At 38.5% G+C, this 17417-nt stretch overlaps 2 protein-coding genes across 13 annotated transcripts in view; one reads left to right on the top strand and one right to left on the bottom strand.

Moving 5' to 3' along the window:
- GIGYF2 (GRB10 interacting GYF protein 2) overlaps positions 1-17417 on the bottom strand; it is a 78621-nt gene that overhangs the window by 31373 nt on the left and 29831 nt on the right. For 11 of the 12 annotated variants that reach the window (XM_027464459.3, XM_027464461.3, XM_027464465.3 and 8 more), the window contains 2 exons: positions 16128-16239; positions 15484-15524 (listed from right to left, as the gene is read on the bottom strand). The exons of the other annotated variant lie outside the window; for it this stretch is intronic. In XM_027464459.3, coding sequence (XP_027320260.1) covers positions 15484-15524; positions 16128-16239 — 153 coding nt within the window. The remainder of the gene's footprint in view (positions 1-15483; positions 15525-16127; positions 16240-17417) is intronic. 12 annotated transcript variants of the gene reach the window in all.
- On the top strand, positions 7804-10008 carry KCNJ13 (potassium inwardly rectifying channel subfamily J member 13). Its single transcript, XM_038183475.2, has 2 exons — positions 7804-8281; positions 9052-10008. The coding sequence occupies exons 1-2, from the start codon at positions 7804-7806 to the stop codon at positions 9672-9674; spliced, it is 1101 nt and encodes a 366-aa protein (XP_038039403.2). The 3' UTR covers positions 9675-10008.

Genomic DNA, 17417 nt, shown 5'->3' with positions numbered 1-17417 from the left:
GAGTTCTGTAACACACACCTGGAAATAACAATACTATAGCTATTTCATCTGCTGTACGATCACCTTGTTTTCAAGATATTCAGTTGAATCAGGTTAGAAGGCATTCAACTGGACATAAGCTTTCTACAGTGCAAAATATGATTTTAAGAAAATGCTTCTTTAAAAAAAAATGCCCACATCACCCTACTGGTGAATAAGAGGCCATCTTCAGAGGAAGTTTGATTTGCTGGAGTATAGAGGGAAGAGTCAAGAGCAGATCACATAACATTGTCCTAGCTGCTTACCAACATGGTGGGAATACATTATTTGCAGTGCTTCTGAAGGTCACACCATGCCTATCACCATTTTCAGTGCTGTGCCTGAACATGTATTAAAAATGTTCCATGCTAATGAAGCAAAGTATTAATGTTTTGCAATTTAGGGTTGGGGGAAGGTTAAAGAAAAAACGAGGGAGGATTTTGTTTCCTAAGCAGGAAAGTCTACATTAATAATTTTCCCAGCAGGCCTTCAGTAGTTTTACTGCAAACAACCACAGCCTTTGTTTCTCAGATCCTCTTACATCTGACGTTCGATCAAAGCTCTCACATCAGCAGCTCACAAAGGGGGGAAAAAAGTGTGAACTACAACTGCATTACAATGTTGTCCTCAGAGTCAGGTTTAGTACTGCAGCATGATGGCCACTCTGCGCCTTCCTTCAGCTAAAACATCTTCCTTAGAACTCTTCCGGCTTGTTCCAATTTAAGTGAGAGAGACAAAAAAGCTGAAGTGAAAATGGTTTCACTTGCTACATAGAATCAGTTTCACCACATCTTTAAAGGCAGCAACTTACCTAATCTGTATTGTTTCATTCCCAGGCTTTAGCAAAATCCTGTGATTAATTCCATGTTTTCACAAAGGAGCAATGTGGAGGTGGAACAGAAGTGGCCAGATCTACATCTTCTGACTAGCATTAAAGCTACATACAGTTCAGCAACACCCTCCGGAGACTACAGGCTATACTATTTGCTGCAGCCTCTGCCTTTTTTAAAAAAAACTAAGGAAAAACCCAAACACTGACACTCAGGAGCTTTGGACTTAATTAGGAGAGGAAGCAGCAGCACTAGAGAAGCAGCAATGAAACTGTTTCCCCTTTTCAGGGCAACAAACAGTAGTTAACACTGGTTAGGAAGAAACTATCACAGAACAGTTTGTATTTTAGAGCAGCAACATCAGAGCTTTTTCCACTCAGGTATTCCAGAGGAATTTTGGCCTTCTGAACTTTCAAGTAAAACTTTTAAGATTATACAAACCTAAATAATGATCTTGATTAAGGAGGGGAGAGGAAAATGCACCCCTTCTCCAAGTAATGGTTTGAGGATTTCTCCTTGGCTGCTAAGGGTTTGTGTTGGGTAAAGAAACGCTCCTAACAAACCAGCATTCTTTTCCACATGATCAGAGCTAACTGGCCCCCCTGCAGGCAAAGTGACCAATCGAATCAGCTTCAGATGAAAACCAACCCCCCTGCATTATAAACAGAGGAAGGAGACATACAAACCCCCTTTTTTCCCCCTCCTTTTTATTTTCTTTATTTTTTAAAAGGAGATCTCTACCAACCATTTGTAGGAAGTTTCTTGCCAGTGCTGGCCCAGTCCCTTCTCCGGAGCCCAGGTGTTCCCCTTCTCCTGCATACAGGCAAAGCCTTCAAAGACTGGTAAGTACACAACTTTTTTTTTCCTATCATATATTTAGAATTTACTCTGTCATTGCATAATGAAAGAAACTGAAGTTGCTTCTCAGGGCACAGTTTTATTTCTAAGACTTGCCAAATTAAGTATCAAAAAAAAATCTACTGAAAAAGAAAAAACTCTAAGATGACCATGGACATAACAGCACACAGCAAAACCAAAGTCACCATGCAATGCTCTTTCAGAAAGCTTTCAAGATGAGAAGGATTGGTAACACTCTGCACTGCTCTGCCAACAAGGGAGCATTGCAGCCTACTGCTAAGGTAGGCAGGTGTTATGCAGACAAGTGATAGGGGAACATCTTCCTCCTCTTCTTGCTGTGTTCAGCAACTCAGCATTTAACTGCAGTTCCATCATAAATTAAAAAAAAAATAAGCTCCATCTATTCAAGCCCACTTTTTTGATTTCTAATTACATCTCATGCCTTTGATCACTTCTAGTCGCTGCATTCTGACTGTGCTTGTGAACATGGTGCTAGCACTGCTGCTTAGGGAACCACATATGAGCAAGTATGAATTCCCAAGTCTTAGAGACTCAGTTGTTCTAGACAAGCCATCGGAAAGTCCACATCACATAGTGCAGGACTGCTCTTCAAAACCAGCTAGCTCCACAAAAATGAACAGCTGACTTCTACAGCCTTGCATCAAGTAACATCCTCACTCAACTCTAAACTTACTCTATTATTGTCATTTTGTATTAAGTATTCTTGGTGAAGGATTCAATATATATTAGCATTTTAAAACCATAAAAGTGTTTAACCAGAATAGTTTCAAGTTCTTCTGCTTTTCTAAAGGTGGCCAGACTAGTTGGCCCAATGTTTAGATGCTACTTCAAAATAATTAGGGTTTGAACATGCTATGTGAAAAAACATTATATAAATTGTACATTACAGATCTTCCCAAAAATCAAGTCTTTAGGAAGTGTTCCTTTCTGTGCCATAAAGGCATACTCTACTCACCCATCTCATCCTTTTTTTTTTTTAGTGCATTCTGCAGTAAACAGTCACAGAATGTCATAAGAACAAGCTCTCACATCCAATACTTTGTGGTATTTGTTTTGAAAAGCATGACTTGGGCTCAGCAAATTGAAGTTCGCATTTTTACTACTTCTTTATACATGTATCAAGTCCTGAAAATTTGCCTTAATTCTGTAAACCGCTTGGAAAAAAAGATTGTCACAAACTACTCTCATTCATCGAAATGAAGCATAAGCTACAAAACCTAAAGGACAAACATGTTTGAAATATTAACTATCCTTCTAACAGCTGCAGCATAAACTTTCAATTAAAGCGGTTGTACTAACTGAATTTCCTCCTATTTTTCTAAGATTGTTCCCTAATGCAAACCGTATGATCCAGTCATGTTGTCAATACTGGGGAAAAAAACTAACAAACAAACAACTTTTCCTCATGTTAATATCAAAGCATCAAGGATTGCCAACCAATGGAAAAACAGTAATACTGAGATTTTAATAGCATCAAAGTGCCTTAAACTGGTAAACTTAAGTTTGTTCCTGTTGCAAAATTCAGAGGCAGTAACACATCTGAATGATCAAAGCTTACAGCAAGCAACTAGATGTTTAAATCTGAAACAAGCACAAGATTACCTGAACCCAGGTCAAGTAAAGAGGGAACATGCACACTCTCGGAAGGGGCATGCCAGTATCACTTAAGTCCTAGTAAATCTTCAAGTTCTGCTACACTTGAAAGCAGGTTTTACCGTTACTCTCAGCCAACAGCAGGTCCTCTTCACTGCTTTGCTGTTGTAATGGAGCAGCACACTGCCCCAAATCCCTTCCATCATCAATTGGAAGAGATTTGGTGAAAAGTGGAAGTTGGGCAGGTATGGTAACACTGTAAAAGTCTCTCCTGGACAAAGCTCCACATAGAGGCATTCAGGCTCCTTTAAAGGGTTGCCTGTGTAATAGGTGTACCAAGATAAAATCAGGCTCAAAGTGTCACTTTTCAGTGCCTTCAACTGGGAAGGCAAACAAAGAAAAATGAAGACTGCTACAAATGAGTCCCCACCAATCCTACTGGAATTGTAACACCTGAACTCCTGCTGTCAAGAGAAAGGCTAAGTAAGAGATGCTTATAAGATGAGGAAAGCATTGCAGTAGAATAAAGCCACAATAATACTTCAAAAGAAGTGTCACAACACAGACGATCTCAATAAGAAAAGTGAAGTGCAGGAGGACAGGTCTGTTGGATCACAAATTTCAGAAATGCAAACAACATTATAGAGCTGTAAGACGAGATTATTATTACATATAAATCAGTGGCATGTCAAGTCAGTTTAGAACCTGTCTAACTGCTACATGAAACTGTAGTACTCACCTTATCTTGATCTGTCTTACAAGATTGCATAAAAAATCCAGAATGAGGAATGTCGGTAGTAAAGTAAGAGGTTTAAAAACAAAACCAACTAAAAGAATTGCCAAACACCCTAGAGTTAGTGATAACCACTGATTTTTCAAAAGACTAGAAATTTTAGAAAGGATTAGCAACACTGAATCCAAGTTAAAACACTGGTCAGCAGGTGAAGAGAAGTTTAGACATATTTAACAGTTCCTGTCTTTCCACTGAGGGGTTATCAGAAGGAACAACCCAAAGTCACAATTTCACAAGCCAGCAACAAGGAAAAGCCAAGCCAGACAAATAGCACAACATTAAGGTTAAAAGATGACATTAAAGAAACTTAGATTGGAAATTCTACACATTTAGCAGTGAAAATGCATTACCCAACAAACACTGCAGAAGTCAAGGTTGCTATCTTTCCTAAAACATACACGCTTTCAAACTGGGATTGATATGGGGATATCAAGGAGTATGCTGTGCAGTGGACTGGATCAGACCAGGTGTTCCAAACTGTACCTCCCAATTTTATTCATCAGTATTGGAGGAGAGGATATTTAAATTTTTGACTACAATGAACAAGCAATAAAGTATTCAGAAAACTGTAATTCTATTTTAAATTTGAAGTCACATTTACTATTAAGTTGACTGTTTTTGCAAATTCAGAGGTCTGATCACGCAGCCTGAGCAAGCTATTTCCCAAAAGGCAGCTGTTCTTCCACCTTTTGTTCTGAACCAACTGCATTGCTCTTGGAGCCTCTTTGCAGTTCCTTAGCAATTTTTCACCCCAAGAAGTTCAGACTTGTGGTCCTTCAAGTCATTTACAACTTTTGCAAAAAAAAACAAGAACAATTTCTGAAGCAAAGCTTCCAATATTATCGCTGCCATCTCATCAGCTACCTAGTATTTTAAGCAGTCCTAAGCAAGAAAAATCAGAGGCCTGTATCAAATGAGGCCTGAGCAGTTACCTGGTTAACTTCACGGGCAATGCCCCTGCTCAGAGTTTAAAGGAGCATCAAGAAGGGACCACTGTAAAATGCAGTGCTAGAGACTAGCAGAGGTTCTCTTTCCCAAGTACCTTTGAAATATCAGTAATCGATCTTCCTCCACAGAAAACATCCTAGAAAGACTGATTATGAAGACTGACTAGAGTTTTTTTTAGAGCTTTAAGTGAACATTAAGTGATTAACCACCACCCTAGAAAGCTCTTTAATCAACAAAATTGAGACACTATGATACTGACAGCATTTTGCTGAGAGCGAAGTCCGCTGCTTTTGAGTACGTTACCTTAATATGGATACGTGGAAGATATGAGGCGTAGCCAAGGAAACATATTACATTAAGTATGTTTTTCTTTTCCTCTTAACCTATTTAACACTGTAAACGAGGATTCTGTCAGCAACCAGTCAGTACCAGATTCACATTATCTTTGTGTATGTTTTACAAGCCCAAATTACACAGAGGCTATGAAGCAGATGCTGCCCTTCAAAATACCATGAGAATTTACACAGACTAGTTTGTTTTTTTTTTCCAAGAACGTATGAGGTTGCACCCAGAGGCATTTTGTTCTGCAAGTGTTCTCCTCTATTCAAATAAGGGAGTGCTTCTTGTAAGCACTGATCACTCTAAGATAAAACCAAGGCACTGCCCGCAGTTCATTCCACACATGGTCCCCACCACACTTCTTATTTAAAGACAACCATTTTCCAGCTCCTTCAAGGCAGTGCTCTTCTATATCTTAGCATTAGGAATGTGCTTTACAGCCAAGTCACTAATCTTCTGGTACATGAAACATTTAAAGTTGTAGTCATGCTACTGTAAATTTCATAGCAATGCAGCAAGACTCTAAGTTAGTTATTTAGAGAGCTATAGATTGACTACACCACAGTTCAAATGCAAGACAATGTGGGGGGGAAGAGATGGGTTGTATGCTATGGACTATAGACAGAATACACACAGAAAGGAAAGTGGAAAAAATATCAGATTCCACTCAGGCCATCAGCTACCCTAACTCCCTTGACTACAGCATGGATAGTAGAAATATTTGAATGACTTTGAGAACCTACAGAAGGGAAAAAATGATATTATAAAAAGTAGTTGTGATGGTGATCCTCATACTTCGGTATGCATTAAGCATAAGTAGAAGCCAAAGAATGTTTTATAGTTACTTAAGTTTATTATCAAGATGAAGTACGCAGTAACGAAAACCACTGGTTTACAGGATCAAAGAACGCATGACAGATGTGGAGGAGTTTCTTGGAAAGTCTTTTCCAACCTTAATGAATCTATGGAGGTTGGATGTGGTGCTTAAGGACATGGTTTAGTGGGTGGTATCAGTGGTAGGGGGATCACTGGACCAGATGATCTTGGAGGTCTTTTCCAACCTCTATGATTCTATGTCATGTTATACCTTTCCGCAACTCATTCTGAAATTCAGGATATTAAAATCTTATATTTCAACATAAAACTAAGATGGCATTCTTGAGTTGGGGGTGAATCCAATTCCTCTAGCCTGTATGTACACAAGTATTACACACTGAGATGGCTGCAATTCAGAAAAAGGTCAAAATTGATGAGAGATGTACAAATTTGATTAAACATACTATGTAAAACTATGACTTCCAGAACTTACATATGTTTTAAAAATCCTCTTCTATTCTGTCAACAATCATCCTCACAGCCATTTTTAAGTAGGTCATGCACATTATGTCTATTTTATATGGACCTGTATTTATTTTAATTGTACCATGTGAACATTAAATATTTAGTATTTATGAAATTTATGGATTTGGGTGGCCAGTGTCTTTTCAAAGACACGCAGCATCTCTGACGAGTTTGCTAAGTTTTGAGATACAAAATTAAACTATGAAGCCTAACACATAACATATGCAAGCATCCATTTTGCTTCCCAAATATCCAATTCTACTTTCACCCCCCTAATGCCCATACAACTGCTATCATATTTTCCTTTCCTATTTGGACACAAAAATATACTGCCTTGACAGACTAAGTTTCAAAGTATATCAGTGCATTGGTTTCCTGTTCCTTCTATCCTCTGCTCCCAGAAATTAACTCAAGGCTCACAGAAACTGCTATGCCTTGAATGCTGTAATTCTACTTACTGGTTACAGACAGCAGTCATTTCTTGAGCTAGAAAAGTCTGAAAGGAAATCTGTTTTGGTAGAAGATTGGTAAATTACAGCATCCCCTAAAACGCATAGTCATGTTAGAAAATAGCTATCAACATTTTCATAGTAGTATTGTTAATAGTATTCATAATAGTATTGGTAAACTACTATACTCTGCTTTAGTTACAAAAATTAAACTGATCATTACAGAGCTGAACCAGTAAAAGACAGATCAATTACTTCTCAAATACTACGTGCCTAACTCCTTCCCCTCCTCCAAATAGTTAAAGCACGTGACTCAAATATAAATTTAGGAAGGTAAAGTATGCAAGTTTTATATAAATGACTAAGCAGGGAAAATTTGAAAAGTAGTCAGATTTTTAAACTTAATCTTTTTTAGCAAAGTATTACCACAAACAGTGGTAAATTCCACTCCAAGCTCCTGATTTAATCTTCTCCGGATTGCAATGTATAAGCCCTCCTTTGTTGGCTGCGGTATTTCAACCCCTGCTGATGTGTCAAAAACTGTGAACATTAGGCAAAATACAAATAGGCTGCATTCTATCTGACTATTTTCCTTTTTTCTCTTTTCCAGAAGATGAGAACAGATATGATAGAGAGCAATAACACCAAATCCAGTGCTCCCCTCCTGACCCAAAGATACCTGAGGATGGTCACAAAGGATGGACACAGCACACTCCAGATGGACGGTGCCCAAGGAAAAGGTCTGGCATACCTCCGAGATGCATGGGGAATATTAATGGACATGCGCTGGAGATGGATGATGCTTGTCTTTTCCGCTTCTTTTGTCATTCACTGGCTAGTCTTTGCAGTGCTTTGGTATGTGCTAGCCGAGATGAATGGGGACCTGGAGCTGGACCATGATTCTCCACCTGACAACCACACTATATGTGTCAAGTACATCACCAGTTTTACAGCTGCTTTCTCTTTCTCACTGGAGACACAACTCACTATTGGTTACGGCACTATGTTCCCAAGCGGGGACTGTCCTAGTGCTATTGCCCTGCTTGCAATACAGATGGTCCTGGGGCTCATGCTGGAAGCCTTCATCACAGGTAACCTTTCACATTCAATCTTTAGCTACAGTAGGTTTAATGAAGCCATTAAATAAATGAAGTCAGAAATAAATATCAGTGATATTTAAGAGAAAAAAGAGTTAACATCAGTCACTAAAAGAATAATGAGATTTTAGCTATGTAATGTTAAATTTCTTTCACTAAAAGGCATAAATTAGGTGGTGACAAGATTTGTATTAGAAAGTTCCACTATTCGTTGCTTGATACTTCTGGTAGCTCCCTACTTTACACTCTTAAATAACTTCTTATACCATGATCTTTCCATAAGGAGAGATTCTTTTCAATGGAATTAAAATGTATAAAGTCAATTTATTTTGATTAATAGTTATAAAGTTTATTTTTGTCTAGGTGAAACATTTTTGATGAGATTTTTATTCATCTTTAACTCAATATCCCCCAGTACCCAATGTAACAAAAAAAATTAGGGTGACAGTCATTTGGAGATATTTTAAGTTTCTTAAAATAATTTTCAGGTTTAAAGTATTTCAGTAAATTTAAATAAACAGGTTTACTGCACATGAAGAAATATCTTCTCCAGTGGTAGCTTGCCAAGATTACGTACTCTTGCTAATTACAGTACATAGTAAGAGAACAGCCTACGTTTTCAAACAACGCAGGCTGACACTAGGAAGACCACATGCACTCAAGTCTGTTTTTGATTCTTTGGACTGCTTTACCTAGCTCAGTGACTGTAGCCAACCAACCCAGGCACAATGCTCATATTCACCACGTTCCTTCCCACAACACAGGTGCTTTTGTGGCAAAGATTGCCCGACCGAAGAACCGGGCATTCTCCATCCGTTTCACCCGCTCTGCTGTGGTGACACACATGGAGGGGAAGCCATACCTCATGTTCCAGGTGGCCAACACACGCTCCAGTCCGCTCATGAGTGTCCAGATTTCTGCTATTCTTTACCAAGAACAGGAGAATGGTCAGCTGCACCAAACTAGCGTTGACTTCCACCTAGACAGCATTACTTCAGGCGAGTGCCCTTTTTTCACCTTTCCACTGACCTACTATCACTCTATCACTCCATCCAGCCCACTGGCTGCTCTCCTCCAAAGAGAGGCTGCTCACCATTTCGAGCTGGTCATCTTTCTGTCAGCTGTGCAGGAGGGTACTGGAGAAATGTGTCAAAGGAGGACATCCTACCTCCCCTCAGAAATCATGCTTTACCATCGTTTTGCTGCTGTGCTAGCCCGCAGTGCCAAAGGTGAGTATCAGATCAAGATGGAGAATTTTGACAAGACGATTCCTGAGTTCCCAGCTGTGGCTGACTCGAAGAGTCCCAAAAGGACTGCCAAGGAGATCCGCATCAACGGACAGCATGCTGACAGCTTCCAGCTCTCCGAGACTGGCCTCACAGAATAGATCGAACAGACTTTGAACTTTGTGCTTTTTTTAATTATTACATTAAAATTTCAGGTCCCATTTACAACCATCTGTCCTTGGCTGCCACCATCTAGTGATCTTTCTCATACTCCCATCATTCTAATTACAAGGTGATATGAAGAGCGAAGAGAACTGGTATGCCCATGTAAGCTGGGGAGAGACTGAATTAACCACCTAGAACAAAGTCAGGTACAAGAATCACAGTACTAATTCTGGGAAATTAAAAGAGCTACCTGCTGAATTCACCAGACTATGATTAAAGCTGCACTGACCCTGAAAAGGAGAGACCTCCAAAGCTAAACAAAGTCCTAATTGAACAGCTTGTGACAAGAAGGACAGCAACAACAGAAAAAAAAAAAATCACTCAAAACCAATACGGGGTCATTCAGTAAATACGTTAGTACTGGGATAAGCAATTCAGTTGATCTGAGACCCTAATTTTTCTGTTCTCTTAACTCTTTGGGGATACGGGGTTATATCAGTTTTCAGATGGCTGAACTGACTCTTCAAAAGTACTGCCAATCTCTCGTGGCAGTGAAAAGCACCCCTGCTGTGCTTGCTTGTTAGTTAAAATTGTAAATACTAACTGTAGTTCTTCATTCTTTCAAGTAAGAGGAGAACACATCATCTCAAGATAGGTCTATGAAGACGCTATTAAAATATCGTGATGCATATGGCAAATGCTGCAGTGAATTTTTTTTTTTTTTGCATTTGGAAACAACGAGTAAGTTATTTAGGAGTGGAAAATGAACTATTCTAAATGAGTTAATGTGCTCTTTTGAAAAGACAATACATTTCATGCGTTCTCAGCTTTGCGCAGCTTGTCTCAAGTAGGTGTGACCCAGGAGGATACACTACGCCCACATGAGAAAGAGAACTGCATCCATTTATATTCCATGCTTTCATCAATATCTGCCTGTACACACAGCACAGAAGTATTTACAAAGACACTTGAATCAATTTTAAAATAAAAAATTAAAACAAACTGTACATGAGACTTCCGTATTTAAGTGCCTCATAAGTCTACTGCAATTAAGACAATCTCAATAATTAAGACATTCTAAATAATTTCAAAAGTGAAAGCATGAATAATTATCCATCATTCTGTTTACAAACTCTTAACAAAAGCAATGTCTATTATGATTTTTCATATCTGAACAGTCAAATTACAAAAAAAGTAAAAGTTGTCTTTCAAAGGTAAAAGATACTTCTCAGAAACAAAGATGGCACAGATAACTTTCATTTATGAATCAAATACTCTACCAAACATGTTTCCTTTTTATTTAATCGGTCAACAGCAAGAAAAAAAAAAAGGTCTGAAGCCATCTGTTGAGATACCATTAACTCAATTCTTCAAGCCTCAAAATTCATTTAATTAAAGTGTATTCATAATGCAAAATAGCTGAGCAGAAAGCCACTTGGTCTTAGGGTCCACACTTCCAAATCTCTATGATGTGATGACTGAAAATACAGCACAACTCTTCTGTGCCAGCAACTGCTGTAGTCACTACAGAGTCACCCTCTTCGGAAATGGAAACAGCAGCCCCAGAGAGCCATTTCACAAAGGGGGAAGAAAGAGGCAGAGGGCCGGTGTCTTCAGTGCAATTCCACTCTTGTCCCAGATTTCTTTAAAAATCGCCCGCCTACATTCAAGATCTTAAGAGAGATCTGGTATCTGGTTTTGTTACAGATATTCTCAAAGTCTTTCTTGGAATTTAGTTTTTATATAGAAGTACTCACAAACACTGTGGAGCTTAGAGAGCAACATCATCATTTTACATTGCCCTCATCCCTACTTTGCAATTGCTGACCCCACATACAATTTAAAGATCTTTCCTTCCACCCTTCTATCAGCACCAGTAACTGTCAAGTATTTCCTAACAGCATTTTCTTCATGTCTCATATCTTCTGCCAATATAATGCATTAAGAAAAGTCTTACAAATTAAGAACCAGGTACAAGAGCAAAAGAACAGATTTGTGTCAGTATTACTTCCATGAGTTAACGAAGAGCAGTGTTTTGTGTGATGTATTTTTTCTGTATCTCACATACTCCAGTCTCAGACAAACCAATTATTCTAAAATTCAGATGTATAATCCCAATAGAGTGGCACAGTAATCTCACCTTCTAGAACCAAAGTTATAAAAAACTACTTCTAATTTCAGTTAGCATCTAATCACCAAGTGTAGGTTGCTTAGGTCAATTTCTAAATTGACTTGAGAATTCCAAGTTGTCCCGTTCAAATCACTTTCTATTTATAGATCTGGTTTAAAAGTGGCTACAGCAGCACATATAAAGAAAAAAACTGTTTAGTATATGCTAGATGCAGTGTTACATTACACTTTGGAATGTAGAGCTGAAGAATATTACTGAAGCAAGTTAGACATACAGACAACTGTAGCTATTTCAGAATAGCTACAAAACAAGAGGTACACAGATCACCACTATTCTGCTGATTTGGTGAGCCATGCATGTCTCATGAAATATTGGAAATACGCTATGGCCCAGATCAAAATACAAACCTAGAAGAATTGTTGATTAGCTCTGATGCAACAAAGTCACATTCTATACTTGCACTAACACTGAGAGCCCTCTGATGATGAACCTTCTTAGCAGATACCTCTTGCTAGCAAGGTAGGGAAGAAAAATAAGGTGAAGGAAGTGAAAGCATGGTTCAAAGCAATTCAACACTCTTTGAATCTTCACTTGAGCACCCTTTTTATATTCAAGCTTCTTTAACCTAACCAGTAAATACATATTAAACAGAATTGAATTGGGTTTCACAAATGATTTTCTAAATGTCTAGTTTAATCTACATTACAATTATTTATTACCAGTGTGTAATTGCTGGTAACTAATCAAATCCCCTCAGCTACTAAGCTGGTATTAGTCAAGAGGTTGCACAGAAAATTAAGCAGCTTTTGTGCAGCTCTAAAAGACAGCTGTGATCAAGAAAACAACTTGCTTATTTTCTTTGCTAATGGCCTCAGCCTTCCAGAAGCAATTTGCGTTGTCAATGAAGGTTGACAGAACTGTGACAACCTGCAACAGAAACTCTCAAATACTTCATGCATCTTTAATTTTCATACTGAAACCTGGAACAGATATTGCTGTTTATGTTGAGAATCACGTACATGTGAACTTGCAAACTGTTACGAGTGCTGAAAAGCCTTTTAAGAACAGTATATTCATCACATTTGGAAAGCAGTTCTCCACTGCAGGTCTACTACTTTTTTAATCTGATGATTTTTAATCGAAGGATTCTTACACTGTCATTTATCATGAATGCCCAGAAATGTTTCATATTTGATCTGTTATTTTGTGATCACCCTGAACAAAGAATGAGAAGTTGACAACCCAGTAATTTATGTAATTTGAGGCTGATCTAAGGCCCTACAGCACAGCAAAACTGGTAAACGGCGTGTCAATTCACTCTATCTTTCTGCTTCAACTGCTGTATGAGTGGTCTACTAGTGCCTAGTATTAGCATGGGGGTTTTTGGCACATCAGCATCCCTACTTCTTGCTCTAAGTATTTTGTGATTGGAAAGCATTTACATAACACTGTTTATTAATCAAGGCTTGAGTCAAAACAGACCAACACCTTCTGTTAATATTTGTCTTCTCCACCATATTTCTCTTTGAAGGTAAAGAGGAGAGAAACAGTCCTCCCACTTCTGTGGCCTTTAATCTCAAACACAGCAATAGAGAAACATACATTAATGACTAGTTAAAGTAATTATTTTACACTAAGACCTCAAAAAGATTGTCTCTTGCCTCTATCACACTTTGCTACAGAGATTTTGGCCAAATAAGATTAAACTAGAAGAGTAATAGAACAAGAGACTTAGAGGAGGAGCAATCAGGTACTACCGTTTCAAAACTTGCGAATAAGCAACCCATCCTTCTCATGCAAGAAAGCACAAGTGGATACCATCTTCAGAAAATTATTCACAGAACCTGCATTTTAAGTCCTGATCACTAGCTGTTGTTACAAACAGTAGGTGAAGCCTTAATGCCCCATGTTCAGGCACAAGTCAGCTTCAGTAAGGACAACTTGCACACTTGAAGTTATCAATTTCAGTTGAGGGGTGCATCTCATCATCCTGAAGTGACAGACAGTATTTTCATCAGTCTTAATCATAAATGTGGTGCATTGTTCAGCATGGATCTGGAAGTATTTATCACATGAGCAGAAAGGGGCTAAATAAATGAAACTCAATCTACTATGGTAGATATTTCTGCTGTTTCTACATTTGCCTTTCATTTAAAAGAAATGTTGTCCTCAATTCTCAGCAGTACTTACCCCTCCCTCTTTTCCTTTTTCCTCCCCAAAAGGTCTCTGAATATAAATACATACTAAAAGACACACTTCACAACTGGCAATAAAAAAAAGGAAATCTCAGAGCAATCTCATGTTATTTTAAGATTAACTTCTTTTAAGTAAAACAAAAGATGAGGAAAACTAGCAACATCTTAGTTTGTTTTTCAATTTGAAAACACAGGAAAAAAAGCATTCTTTAAAATTATCAAAAATCAACACATACATGGAGAGAACATCAAATGGCTTTCAAAGCAAACATGGTAATAAGACACCTAAAGCATGGGCCACCATGATCATCTGGAAGATTAATGTAATTAAAAAAATATTCTTCCAACAAAAAATACAGACTGCTGATCAGGAATTAAAACGCATTCCTATCAATTTCTAATTGCAAACGAATCTTTTTTGTCTTAAAACACAACCTGCTACCATCTTTCATGACCTATGCTTTACTAACACATGCACTACAGAAGCTGTTTAGCCAGGACTCCTTCAGCAAAGCCTAAAGGACCCTGTGGGCAATAAAAAGCCAAGGCTACTAGCAAGCTTTCAGTAGTAGTAGAATTCTCACTAAGCACAGCTGCAGTACATGCATGTGGAAACCATCCACAGAGAAAGGGCAAGATCATACCAGAGAACCACCAATGCATGACCCCACGAAACAGAAGTCAGTGCACTTGTGCTGTATTCAGCTGACAAAGAACTTCCTTCTTACCACTCACCAAGTATAGATTTTTACCTGATTGGATATGTTTCACCTCCCAGACAACTCAAGTTCAGGTGAATACTCCAGCAAATACACTGGGTCGAAATTAATCGCCCATTATTCTGCCTAAATGTGGCCAAGAAATAGAATGGGAAACACGGCAGGTACACTTCGTGGTGCACTCTCTCACCTTTACTGGGAGAGAGGGGGAAACAGACTAAACGAACAGAGGACTTGTATGACACCTTTAATTAATTTGACAGGCATTCACTCTATAAGCATGGGAACCTCACACTGCCAGTAAATCTACCACACACCAGCAAGCATTCAAAAATCAACAGGTTCACACTGCCCAGAAGTTCTAGGTATCAAAACAGCACAGGCCAAGAACACTGAAAAGTTGTGTTTAAAAGGCAAATTCCCACAGAGTGCCCATCAATCAATAAAGGCTCTTCTCAGACATGCAGGAGTTTAATTTCAACTATAGACATCACACCTTGGTTGAATAAACAGAACCTACTTGCAGCAGATTTATTCCCTAAAACATGAAGATATCTAATAGTGAAAACAAGACAGAAAAAAAGCAAAGCTGAAAACACATTCAGAGTAAAGCAGCACAGTACCACGAATACCTGATACACCTGTTTCAGGGATACACCTGAAACAGTTAAGAAAGGTTGGTGTACACATAGGTCCCTTCCCCAAAACACGCCCCTGCGCCTCCCTCCCATTTTCTGCACACAGAGTAACAAAATCATACCTGGATCTTTTCGCCCTGGTTTTTCAAAGCGTCTGTCTCCCCTAGAAAGGCAGAATAGAAGTTTCAAATGAGGTTTGAGAACTACTCCATTCATTTTAGGTATGGCTTTTGGTGTGTGTGTGTGTTTTTTTTTTTCTTGGTAGTGGAACTTGTTTATTTATTAATTTTTTCAAGTCAGACCTTTGTGGACAATATCCTTAAAGATCCAAATGACAACTGAAATTCTCAGGAACACCAATATATATGTATTTGTTGGCAAATGAATGTGTTTTGAAACATGGCCTTAAGTACCATCAACAGAACAGTATCAAGATTAAAAAAATGAACTTAATCCTTCAGAAATCCACATATTCACCCACAAGTTACTGACTTCCATTTTAGCTCCCATAATGTATATTCTCTAAGCAGTTTCTTCTTCCCAAGAAACTGATAGAGAACTAATAGAGAAATACTTTGCAAAAGTGCTCTTTAATTGTTCCTAAGTTTCTGGAAACATTACTGTATCAGCTCCAACTTAGAAATTCAGATGCTCCATTCGTATGCCTGAGCAACTTTCCTAAAATATTTTTTATGAAGTCAAAAGGCACAAATGGAAGCTCAAAAGATGTATATATAGAACTTGAAGGTCTAGAGTTTTCTGTTACCTTTCCTCCCAACTCTGTGATCTGTGCATTTCCCTGCCCCCTCCTCGCCCAAATCCACCCTCCACTTCATCAAAACTTCTTTGGTAGAAACCGCTTTCTCCTCGGCCTCTGCCTGAAAAGACAAAAAAACCACAACTGTTTGAACAAATAGTAATAGAAGTTGACAAAGTCAGGTAGGTTGCCCTTTCCTGGTATCCCTGTGAACTAATCTTGCAGTCTTAAGCCCCAATAAAATCTGAGATAGAAGAGAAAAAAAGAATAGACTCAAGAACAAGTCTTATACAAAAACTCTTATCAAGAAGCACAAGATCAGACTGAACAGGAAAACAATTCTGTAATAAATGCTATGCAGAAAAACACAGAACATGTACTTACCCAACAGAAACAAGGATGCATTGGTCACAAAACATCCACACACATGTACTTCAAAAACACAAAAATCAGACAGCTTAACAGCAGCATCCAGCATAAGGGTGCTATGTGGCAGATGTACTATTACTATCAAGGCTAACAAGGGAGAAGGAAGCTTTGCCACTCTTCACTTCCAGTGATTCCCTGCAGAAATCTTCCCCAGGAGCAGTGGGAAGAGAAGAAGAATCACAGGACGGGTATAGCAAGACAACACGAAGAATCCCAATAGCTACAAAATAAATATTTGCATCCTCACTTTCTGAAGAAGTGATTCTCTGTAGGTGGCTATCAAGTATCAAGCCTCAAGACAGAAAGTTACAGAGGTATCTTCAAGTGTAAAGCATCTTGAAGCACATCTTCAGTGTTTGGTTAAAAAAAAAGAAAAAGAGAAAACAACACCCACATATCCCCAAAGCTTCAAGGTAGCTTCCAGCATGGGTTAGATTACTGGCTGTGGTAAAGTTTTCAAATCTACAGAAGATTACAGGCACTGCTCTACAGACTGCTACAGCAGAAGTGAGAGTTTTTGGTTGTTTGTTTTTCAAGTCAGCTAACTTACCATTTCAGGGATCCAATGGAAAGAAAAAGTGAAACAGATCAATCAGCCAGTTGTCAGGATAATTTCTTGCCTACGTATACATGCAACCCCTACACAGCCTAGTCCAAAAGCCTAAAAAGCACCTGACAAATAGAATTCTCGTCTGTAAAACTATCACAAACCTCAATCCTTTCACACTTCCAGGCTTAAAGAAAGCAAACACCTCTAAGGATGACTGACAAACCAGGCCCACTATCTGGAGTAGTAAGACAAGTAAGTACGACAAGACAGAATGACCAAATGAAGCATGAAATAAACACCCTGAGAACAGATTCCTGTCT

This window comes from Anas platyrhynchos, chromosome 9 (genome assembly GCF_047663525.1).
Source record: "Anas platyrhynchos isolate ZD024472 breed Pekin duck chromosome 9, IASCAAS_PekinDuck_T2T, whole genome shotgun sequence".
Classification (NCBI taxonomy): domain Eukaryota; kingdom Metazoa; phylum Chordata; class Aves; order Anseriformes; family Anatidae; genus Anas; species Anas platyrhynchos.
The sequence above is the reverse complement of the archived record's forward strand: the minus strand, read 5'-3'. Positions and strand labels throughout refer to the sequence as shown.

What these genes read in the sequence shown, in the direction of transcription:
- KCNJ13 (XM_038183475.2), top strand. Translation starts at nt 7,804, where the DNA reads ATGAGAACAGATATGATAGAGAGCAATAACACCAAATCCAGTGCTCCC. An exon ending in GCTGGAAGCCTTCATCACAG is followed by an intron (nt 8,282 to 9,051) that starts GTAACCTTTCAC and finishes CCCACAACACAG; the next exon opens with GTGCTTTTGTGGCAAAGATT.